Below are 11,151 nucleotides of genomic sequence, written 5' to 3' on the forward strand. Positions count from 1 at the left end.
AATTCTCAAAAATAAAAATTTTGGCAACAATAAAGATTTGCAATGTAGCTGTCAAACAGAATTCAAATGATCTACATGTTTCTGATACAACAGCGATATAAAATTGTTCAATATTATTTAGAAAAACCAGAGAATAACATTGTTTGTTTCAACAAACATGGAAAATAACCTTTGAAGTAAATATTCTTATACAAATACGGAAGCACGACTGCATACCATTATGTACATGGTACTGTGTCACTCAGCAGTGGTATTTTTCTGTAGCTCATTTTTTAATGATCTTATTTTCTTTAGGCTACCTCTGAGCGTCTAGGAAAACCCAAAACGGGCATTTTGCATCGTGCAACACAATCAGGTTTGAACCAATTTTTACTGGATAGTTAAATATTGATTTGTTTCCTTTCTTTTAGGTGGGACAGTTTCGTGCGTAGCTCATTCATTTTGACCTTGATACGAAAATTAAAATACAAATTTTTTTCTAATGCAACACGATAAAAAACAAAGAACAAAAAAAAGAGTAGGCCTATACACCACTTTGAAGGTATAAAACTGAACAACAAGAAAAAAAAATCGTGTGAAAAATTTACAGTATAGGCTTATTATTCCCTTTTGCAATCAACAGTTTTTAGCTTTATTTATCAAACCACACGTTGAAAAATTATTTACATGGAAAAAGAAACCTTGCTAAATAAAATATCTCTGTCCGGTTATCACTTGATTTCCGAATAAAAGTTAAGACGCGTTTAGCTTGCATTACAGCCAGTAGTATATTTAAAATTCAAAACGTTATTTTTCAAAAAAAAAAAAAAATGCATACCAAAAATAATAAAATTGCACCAAATGATTTACATTGTTATTTCTCTTATTTTCCATATGAAAATCCGTTGCCTGTACCGCTTGCGTATTGTCCACCAAAGAGACCTCCACTAGAAGCTTGTCCGGATCCTGATCCACTGCCAAATCCGCCATTGTATGCGCTGGAAATGCCTACTCCACTGGCGGACACTCCACCAAAACCAGCACTACCAGTTCCAAATCCAGCACCACTTCCACCAGGTCCGTCTATTTAAAGAAAAAACCTTGAACAAATTTTTCGATGGCAGGCCTATATGCAATACTCACATCCACCGAATCCAAAAGTTGGAAGAGCTGAGCAATTTACTAAAATCATGGCAGCAACTAGGACGATCAACATCTGCAAAATTCAAATAAACAACGTATTATTACTAAAAATTCTTTCACAGATAAGTAAATAAAAAAAATAGCCGTTTGTTTACTTTGTTCATTCTCTTAAAATTAAGCGAAAGAGATTTCTTCGTGAAAGTCTAACTGATAGTGTTTGTTGATGTGTCCGCTCTCGACGGCTTTTTATACTGCGGCTCCCCTAGCTAAGAGGCGGCTAAGAGCTGTTTGATGCCCACAGGCCACGGATGGCACCTGGGAAATCCAAAGTTGGGATTTTCCATCTTCTGATTTCTCATCGCACAGAAAACCGGTTATAACTGATAATTACTAGTTCGTAAACTTATGCTCTGCTGTTGTTATTTGTTATTCACTTGTATTTAAGGAGAAGGGGTAATTTTGTGCACCCAGCTTTTAAAGTTGTAAAAATATTTACACGCTTCTAATTTGTATATTGCTTCGATGACGAATTAAATTATGATGTATTTAACATTCAGCATATTCACGTCACAAATGAAACAACATTTAGTAAATATTTTCAAAATTCCATATTTCCTTAATTACCAAAACTACATGTAGATATTGGATTTCTTAGAAACTGTGAATTGATTGCGAAAAATCCTGCCATTTTGATTTCTTGGATAGATTTCAAACTATTGGTATACACACCATCCTTCCATTTATGAAAAAAAAAATATTCTGCAATCACTTCCTCCAATGAAGAATTCAAGGCCATTAGGTATAAAAGTTCCAGTTTCTCCCTTCCGTGAAATCTGACAATTAAATTTTTGTATACCTCCCTCCCATAACAGAATCTTGCAACAATTTAACATTTGTTTTATTATTATTAAACACTGCATTTCCTTCTTGTTTGTGTTCTGAAAGGTCACAATATTATTGGGCATGGGAACGGTTCCAAAATAAAAATCAAGGTAACATGTAGCATAGCCGTACCAACAATTCGTTTTAGACAACCAATAAAATAACTTTAGTTTTTTTACTTCCTATATTGGGAATCAAGGTTTTTAAAATATGATATGATAAAAAAAATGTAACTTGCCAAATTAGTCAAGATTGTGAAATGTTATTTAGCTATATAGAAAAATAACTTTTTACGATAAGCCTTGGAAAAACCCTTAATGTTTCAGCTCTCCTGCATCGAACCGGTCGGAACCGGTTTTCTGACTTTCATTATATAGTACTAGTCATGCAAATGAAGGAAACGCGGAACATTTATAAAATCCGCAAATCAAGAATTGAAAAGTAACCAGTTGTTTTTGTGCATCAGCCGTCGACTAAAGAAATAATAAATCGTCGCTATCTGCTGACAGAAATCATCTACCATCTCATCAGAATCATTTACCATTCGCGAAATTATAGAATGAAGGTTTGCTACATTTTAAAACTGAAATTTCAAAAATAAATGTTTTGATTTACTTTGAAATTTACCTCGATATATTTAATTTCAGGTTTTCGCTCTTCTCCTGTTGGTTAGCGTCTCGGTAGTGTATTCCGCTCCTCAAAGTAGTAAGTGCAAATAAATTACAAGTGAAATAGAAGATGTTGATGTAAGAGTGGATGTAATGTATGTATTTTTTATTAGTTGAATTTGCCATTATCGATGTGATTAATTCGGCTATACCAAACGTGGTGGTGAACATCCCAACTGCAGCCACTCGTCCGGTCGTGAATATTCCAGCTGTGCCATCGCAAGGAGGAGCTGCTGCTTTCGCTTCAGCTCGTGGCCCGGCTGGTTCTCAAATTTTAACTCAGACAAGTGTGAGACGTCGCAATGATGACGACGACAAAAGGAAATAACGCGCAAGCCATCCAAATTCAGATGTATAAATGTCAAATATGTAAATAATAATTTTTTCTTCATGCAATATGGCAATAGGACATGGAAATAAATAGCATCATTTGAAATTTGACTTTGGTTAATTTTTTCATTCCACAAATTTTGCACCTTCAATCCAACCCCCAAAATTTGGATTTATATAAGATCACGATAATGTTACATTGATGAAGTTTCCCATTCTATGAGCTTACGGTACGATTACATAAAAAAAAAGAAAAAAAAAAGCTAAATTTGAGAAATTACATAAAATATAATTATAGGTCCCTATATTTATTGATTATACTAAATAAATACCGGTAACCTCCGCTGCAATAATTTGAAGTAGGCCTATGCAATGTAACTAAGACATGACGTTTTATTCTGACAAATTAACATGCCAGCTATAATACAGTATACATATACGTATACACAGTACAATTATATAATAATATGCATAGGTATACCATGTACGAGAATAATATACGTGCCACACGAAACTACACGCCTGAAAAAAAAATAACCTTGACAAGGAAATGCTCATTTTTTTTGTCAATTTGGCTGATTTTAAGGGGAAGACGTGAAATGTGTTATTATTTTACAGCAGTGGAAATAACAACAAGCGAGGATGAAGGTGAACCAGTTCGAGCAACCGTAACCTGGCAAGAAAAATGAAAGTGCCGTTGTTCTCGTTCCGAGTCTATTTTAAAGATTAGAATATTGAGCAAAGTTACTTTTTTATAGTTGTTGTCCCCGTACCAATTTGAAAAGAAGGAAATATCGATGTCAATGTAGTTTAGAAAACTAGGTCAGACTACCTTGGACTATTAGTTTAGATGGTACTGAATGCGCGTGCAGTTTCGCATATAAAAGCGAGCATTTGGTCAACAAAAATCAGAATCACTCAAAACTCAAAATGAACAAGGCAAGATTCAACTTTCAGTTTCAATCGTTACAGTTCTTTCATTAAGTCTCATTCAATTTAACGACATTACCTTTTCTATTGTCGCAGGTATTGATCACTCTAGCTCTTCTTCTCGCCGTTACGGTGGCAGTTCCCCAAGGCAGGTTTTTCGGCGGCGGTGGCTTTAGAAGACCCGTTGTTGGACTGCGTCCCATTGGTGGCTTCGGTGGTTTGGGAGGTGGAGGACTTGGAGGATTTGGAGGCTTGGGAGGCTTTGGTAAGACAAAATTTGCATTCCAATAATTGCCTCAAACTATATGTATTTTTTTAATACCACAGGAGGAAGTGGAAGTGGTGCCGGTGCTGGAACAGGATCTGCCGGCCTAGGAGGAGCCACAGCTTCAGGAGTAAGTTTTTTCCTCCCCGTTTATTTTCTCAAAATTTTTATAAAAAATCAAATTGTTCATGTGCGATTTTTTTTTTTTTATAACAGGTTGGCATTTCCAGTGCCCAGAATGGTGGATTTGGAACTGGCAGTGGAAGCGGATCCGCTGGATCGAATTTCTTTACTGGCCAGAATTTCGCAACTGGTGATGGAAGCGGCCAAAGCTTCGGCAAATAAATTTCCTTATATACCCGACCTTATTTCTGAAATTCTAGTTGACGACGAATATTTGTATTGTATATTGTAAAAACAATTTTCCAACCTTAATAAAATATTTACATTAAAGTACCGTATTCATTTTATCAACTGACTTAAGTAAGGAGTAATGCTCGGGAAAACTTAAGGTAGCTAGTGCACGAGTGCACGAAGCTTTTTTGTTTTTTTTGGCGAGTTTGGCATAATCGTAGAAAAATTAAGATTGAAATTGATTTCTGATTTATGTATTCACGGAGAAGTGGTAACCCCGCTACTCCATAAACTAATGGTTTAAATATCGTAAAAGCGCGAAACTGAAAAAATTCTAATTTGGCTATGTCTTGTGTTCCTGTCTACTGTCTAGTCTTTATTTTATACCGTCTACATTGCACAGTAAACTGGATTTTTAAAGTAGGTATATACTTAGTCCCAGATTATATTCAGTTAAATTTGAAGCAATAACGTCCATGTATTATTCATCCTCTCTAATGACTAACAATTTCACCATACAATATAGTTGAATAATAATAACATTTCAAACCATTTTAATTGTTTCTTGTTTGTTTTTAGACTTTGAAGCCTCGTTCGGAGTCTTATTGAAACGAATCCATTTATAACAAAAACAAATACAATTTACCCTTTAGCTTGTGGAATGCTTCAAACTGTGCTGTCGTTTTCAACAATCAACTCCGGCTTCGTTGTCTTATTACGTTTTACGATTTGATGACTTTGTTGCAGGATTTTTCGGCGTTTTGTTGTCGGGCGATAAGTTCGCATCTGGTTGTCTAGTAATATTCTGGCTCATACTAATCAAACTCAGTAAGTTACTTGGACTTCCAGCCTTTCCACTTGGACGACGAAGACTCGTCTTCTGCGCCCGCTGCTGTTGATTATTAATTCTACTCAAAGTGGGCTTCATGAATCGTCCGGTAGGAGACCCATTGAGCGACGGTTGGACGACGTCTAAACCCACTGATGGGTTCCCTTTCGAATTTCCATTGTCCGAGCCTCTTTGCAACTTGGAAATTTCCTCAACAAGCTTGCTCATCGAATGTTGATTGAGGTAAACTGGCTGGAAGGGTTCCGCCGTTGTACCCTTAGCGAAGTATGGTGGTCGTCCCGGACTAACAGAAGATGTGCGTGGTGGCGATCTAACGACAGTTTTTGAATTCCCGATTTTTATTGGTTTTTGAATGACCCGGCCAATGGGTTTACTCGTCGTTTTTTCTTCTGGATTGTTAATACTGATTTGCTGAACCGGCTCTACTGAGCCAATAAAGAAAGGCGATTCAATTGACGCAGTCGTTGTAGTATCGGGTTGAATTAAGTTCGCTGGGTCGGTGAAGGATTGATTAATTGGATTTGTAGTGACGACAAAGCTGCCCATTTGATGGTTCACTACTCTTCCAAACGGTCGAAGCATTTCTTGCTCTTTGTCGTTCACAAGGCCGTGCCTTTTCATTATTAAGAGGTCGACAGGAAAAGATTTTGGAAGAATCGGCGGACGGATGATGCTGCTAGCTGATTTTGGGACGACAAAAACATTATTTTTATTACTGATTCCTATGGGATTTTGAACTATTCCCGTAGTTTTTTCCATTTCTGCTCCCGTATAATTTTTTTCGAACTCATAGCTCGTATTCTCCGATTCATAGGAGTTGATAACATTAGGTGGTTTGACGGATGCTACTGTGATAGCGGCGGAATCCTTGGAAGGATCCGTTACCATTTGCTGGGCAGAAAATGGGACAGGACTCGTAACGACAAAGCTACCCATTCCGTGATTCACTATCATTGTCGTAATCGTGGGCTGCTCAATACTAATCTTATTCAATTTAGATGGTAATGGTATTTGTTTAAGGTCAGCCTTAAATGTAGAGCTCGGCGCTTGGACGATGCCGGAAATAATATGTTTGGGGACGACGACTACGTTTTTTGTATTACTGATTCCAATTGGATTTGGAATTGCTCCAACAGACTCAATCAGGCCAATGTCCAGTATTTGTTCCATTTCGTCCGATTCTGAAGAACTATCCATTAATTCAATGGGTCGAGATATGGTTGGGTGCGGGGGTTGCGGACGGGGAGACGTTTGAATGGGACCAGAAGTTACAAAGTTAAAACTTTTCTTCGTTTCCTCTGGACGAAGCCTCGGCGTCGTAACTTGATTATTTGTAACAGTTTGTTCGTTCACTGGAGTCTTGATAATGTCGGTCGGTTTTCTGGTGGATTCTTTCAATTGAGTTGGTTGGAACAAGGGCGTTGGTGTTGAACTCGTCACGAAATACGGCGGCCGGCCTCGGTTAACAGATGTGGATTTTGATTTTTCTATTTCCTTATCGCTAATAATTCCGGTTGGATTCTTAATTGTTTCAATCGCCTGTTTCCTTATTCCTTGTTCCGTGTTATAATTACCGGAGTGTTGTTGATTTGTTGGTGCAGAGCTAACAAAGTAAGGCCCATATCTAGCCTTGGTAGTAGCCCATGTTACATGAGGTGATTGGGCAAAGGGTCGAGTGGGAATAGGTGTGAACGTGACGCCATTATCATCGCCCGTTGGGATTCTTAGAACTCCTTCGGATTTCCCTGACTGGGAAGGTACTGACGTTAGCCTAGACGAGCTCGCCATAGCAGAATAAGACGATCGTTCTTGAATGGAATTTTTCATTTCTGTTGGATGCTGGGAAATAATTTCTTCTTGCGTGACGTAAGCATACGGTGCCTCAGCTTTATTAGTACTAGGAGAAACGGAATTAGGTCCGGTTATGACTTTAGGCTGTTGGACAAAAGGTTGAACGCGGTTAGAAGTAACTGCAAAATTATTATTTTCCTGAAAATTTTCTGTCCTTTCAAGCGGAAAAATTGTTGGCGTTTGCTGCTGCTGTTGTTGCAAATTAAAATTCAGACTAGGCCGAAAGGGAATAACAGGGTCATCTGGAAACGGAATAATAAACGCCGATCCATCAATAAGGTCTGGAGTATCGCCGAAATTAATTCCGTTAGTGTGTAGGTCCATTCTTCTATCTATGACACCAATTGGATTTAGAATTTGTCCAATTTCGTCACTAAGAGCAATCTTCGGATGAAATGGCTCAAGCTGCGCTGAATTCACGAAATATGGTGGCCGGCCCATATTGGTAGTTAATGGTCGTCTAGGGTCTGTTGCCGAATCGCTATTGATTATTTCTGCATTCTGGGTGATCCGAATAATAGATTTTGCATCGTCTTCATTTTCCTCGGGGTAATCAAAATACTGATCTGTTTCCTCCTCGGAGTTTAAGTAATAAAATGGTTCGTCCGGTTCCGCTGTAGTAGTCGGTTTCTGGTCCTTTTCCTCCTCAGAGCTATCAGACCAATCATGCAATATTTCGGGTACAGATGCAGTTGAACTTACAGTTGTTGGCTTAGTTTGTCTCGGGTTCCCATAATGATTCGTCATGCCATCAACGATTTCCAGTGAATCGAGACTGATTTCCGGTGGTTTCGTCTTATTCATTTGTCTGCTAGCCATGTAAGAATTTGCCACGGGTGAGTTCATGAACTGCGAATGGATGAAGTAAGGTTCGGCGGAATCGTCGCGTGACTCCACAATACTTCCGCCACTTTTGCTGATGTCCAAACGTTCAGAATTGACTTGAAAATTACTGCTCCCTACGCTTCGATTTTCCCATTGTTGGCCATTTAACTTTTGCGCTTCAAGGAAAGTTTGTCGTCCGTTCTCGTTACCCATTTGGGAGTCTGCCAGTTTAATAACCGTACTGGGTTGCTTGGTTCGCGCTTGCAGTCCGATTTGCACGGGCCATTCGTTCAATCCAATAACCTGCGTGGGACTTATTTGTTGTTCCACATTCGACTGTGTGGTATGCTCTGTTGAAAATGTTTCTTTTTCGAAGCTGTTGGTGGTGGGTTTTAACGTCGTCAATTGTCCAACGACAAGAATGACGTCATCTTCATCCGCTTCTTCTTCGTCTTCTTCGACTTGACTGTTGGGATCGTTTTGGTTAAATCCATTAGTGGAGGGTTCCATTGAAAGATCGACTATCAACTGATGGTTAGGCTGACTGAAATCAGGTAAATCGTATTCCACACCGTAGTCTTCTTCTTCCTCCTCTTCACCATCCGGTGACCAGACAGATTCATAGTCGTCATTTTGTTCCTCATCTTGGCCGGACTCATATCGGGAGGGCATGTTCGGTGGATCCAAAATTGATCGCTTTTTATAATTGCTCCTCTGAGTAGTTGCGTAATAATGGTCGTCAGTTATGGTCGTCATCGGTGGCGATTCCGTAGACACTGTCAGTTGGGACGGATCGTCAATAATGAGATTAACGTCCATAACTGAAGGTTTCCCGTGTTGATATTGCTGATGGAGTTGTTGGTCTAACACAAGTGAATCCATCGACCGTACAATAGACTGTTGAGTGGAATCACTTACGTGTTGGTCAGATGAGGACAGTTCATCTTGTGATTCACGGACGTTTAAAAACAATTTCGGTGTAGGTACGAAAGGACGGATTGACTGGAAGGGCGAATGCGTCTTGTTAGTCGTCTCGTTTTGCGATCTTGTTCTGGCCAACGTCGCCGCCGATATCAGATCTAGATTCCAGCACATCAAGAATACGAATATTATGATAAACACAATCAATGGCCGTAGGAATAGCATCGCCATTGCAAAAATGGTTTGTAATCGATAATTGAGCCAGACACTTTAATTCCTTTGATTCGCACCACAACGGCAACTCGTAGACATCCGCACTGTTTGTCAAGGAAGACGATAACGAAATGAATTTGATTCCGCCGTCGTCGTTTGCTAGAGGTGTAACGGAAAAGAAAACAGAAAGTTGAAAAAAAAATACAATACAATAGAATTCTCATAGTAAAAGTGCGATGGAAAACTCATACTGATCAAGGTATATTCCGTTCGTTTTTTTAAACAGCTTTTCCATGAATGCGATGACTGTGTGTTGTGTGGTAATTGGGTTTAAATCCTGCGCAAGTTTGCGCTCAGTGAGATAGAAAGTAATGAACCGTTGCTGCTGTGATTCCTTACGAATGGGATAAAATAATAAGTAACGGGTTGGAAAAAAAAAGAATAACTTTGCATTCGAGGTTTTTTGGTTCTTAAATTGACCATCTGTTGTTTAACGCTATTGTGACCCGAGAACAATATGTAAAAGAACGTAATACTGAGCGGCAATCGACGATACTTTTCTCCGAATTCCGCATTCGATCGTAACCGTGTTCAATTACCGATATACAACACTTTTTCCTACAAGCAACATTACCACCGCTTCTATACACGTTTGCTGATTTGTGATTTCAATCTTGGTATAAGTTCATTCCTTGCCTTCATGCTGGGACCAGCCAGTACCGTTTTCCTCATCGAATTTTATTGGCTTTGCTACATTATTGTACTCTTGTTTATATGGCCTAGCATATCCTTGCATTTTCCCATTGTTTCTTTTTGTGTTGCAAAAGCGCACAAAAGGAATGAACAGTTAAGGCCGATACGAAGCAACGATTAACAAACAAGTAAAATAACAGTCACTAGGGGAAGTTATATTGTAAACAAGCTGAATTCCGGATAGTAAGATGGAAAAGCTGCAAATGAGGCGAACTGGCGAAGTCAGTTTTGAAAACCCTTTCCAGATGTAAACAAGAAAATTAAATAAAATTATCTCAAAACTAATTTGATTGTAAAAATGACAATAACAATCATAAGTTTTAAAAAATAACGATGGATCGATCACGATGTCGATTGTTTAGGGAAACAGAAGACGCGTAAAAAAAGCCTTCTAAGCCAAATATGTTTTAAAAATCAAACGAAATAAAAAAACGAAATGCATTAAGTAGTTGTACAACGCAAAAGTATTAGCTGGAGCTGAAAGTCTTTTTTTTAAAGAATATTAGATTTTTCATCCTGAAAATTTAGAAGGGAAATTGCTTAACTGTCTCCGAAGAATCAATAAGTTGTATCGATCTACTACGAGTTATATGACAATCAAACTACGACCGTAAATCGGAAAGAAATAGAGCGTCTACTCTCTACTGCAACAAAACCTGGAAACCTGCCAACAGATTCCGACTCGTATCAACTTGGCTCACGTCTGGTCCGCAGTTATCTGCCTACCAAAACTACGGAAGCATCGTGGAGCTTTTCTGCGTGTAGCGGAGAAACTGAATCCAATTGATCGCACCACGCAGTGCTACAACAGTCAGCAGGAAGATCCGACGCGGTGGAAGCTCTTTCGGCTAAACAAAAAAAATGCTACTAGTCAATGTGTCTGGTCTTGCCGGAAACCTACACAATGCTCGCTTGGCATCGTCAGTCACCCAGCGTTCCCAAATCAACTGTACTCATGCGGCAGACGACTTCCTGAAACAAAAAACGAAAGACTCAGACCGTTCAAAACTAGGTGACTGCCAGAAGAAACGGGGTCGCTTGCGACCGGATGACGAATCGAACTTGTCACGTCACAATGTTCGATTGGTTGGACAGACAACAGACGCCTTACTCGATACAAAACTTGAAACAAAAAAGAATGCTTTAATGACATCAATGAAGTTTTTTTTTTTTTTGCTGTTGGCGTA

The 11,151-nt window shown here is 38.8% G+C and overlaps 3 protein-coding genes across 4 annotated transcripts; 1 reads left to right on the forward strand and 2 right to left on the reverse strand.

Annotated features, from left to right (window-relative positions):
* Positions 1-803: 803 nt before the first annotated feature.
* LOC124326661 (keratin-3, type I cytoskeletal 51 kDa-like) lies at positions 804-1,384 on the reverse strand. The gene is made up of 3 exons (XM_046785584.1): positions 1,278-1,384; positions 1,123-1,195; positions 804-1,062 (listed from the first exon to the last, which is right to left on the reverse strand). Exons 1-3 carry the CDS (start codon positions 1,284-1,286, stop codon positions 863-865), a joined length of 282 nt encoding a protein of 93 aa, XP_046641540.1. The 5' UTR covers positions 1,287-1,384; the 3' UTR covers positions 804-862.
* Positions 1,385-3,855: 2,471 nt separating this feature from the next.
* Positions 3,856-4,650, forward strand: LOC124326646 (glycine-rich protein 23-like). 2 transcript variants are annotated; one of them, XM_046785568.1, is made up of 4 exons: positions 3,856-3,941; positions 4,029-4,191; positions 4,263-4,327; positions 4,414-4,650. In XM_046785568.1, the coding sequence occupies exons 1-4, from the start codon at positions 3,933-3,935 to the stop codon at positions 4,540-4,542; spliced, it is 366 nt and encodes a 121-aa protein (XP_046641524.1). In that variant the 5' UTR covers positions 3,856-3,932; the 3' UTR covers positions 4,543-4,650. The 2 variants fall into 2 exon arrangements, with proteins under 2 accessions (XP_046641524.1, XP_046641522.1); XM_046785566.1 differs by having other exon boundaries at positions 3,859-3,941; positions 4,029-4,197; positions 4,260-4,327.
* A 105-nt stretch (positions 4,651-4,755) lies between these two features.
* On the reverse strand, positions 4,756-11,110 carry LOC124326038. The gene is made up of 2 exons (XM_046784611.1): positions 9,463-11,110; positions 4,756-9,370 (listed from the first exon to the last, which is right to left on the reverse strand). Exon 2 carries the CDS (start codon positions 9,227-9,229, stop codon positions 5,267-5,269), a length of 3,963 nt encoding a protein of 1,320 aa, XP_046640567.1. The 5' UTR covers positions 9,230-9,370; positions 9,463-11,110; the 3' UTR covers positions 4,756-5,266.
* Between the last annotated feature and the right edge of the window lie 41 nt (positions 11,111-11,151).

This window comes from Daphnia pulicaria, chromosome 2 (genome assembly GCF_021234035.1).
Source record: "Daphnia pulicaria isolate SC F1-1A chromosome 2, SC_F0-13Bv2, whole genome shotgun sequence".
Taxonomy (NCBI): domain Eukaryota; kingdom Metazoa; phylum Arthropoda; class Branchiopoda; order Diplostraca; family Daphniidae; genus Daphnia; species Daphnia pulicaria.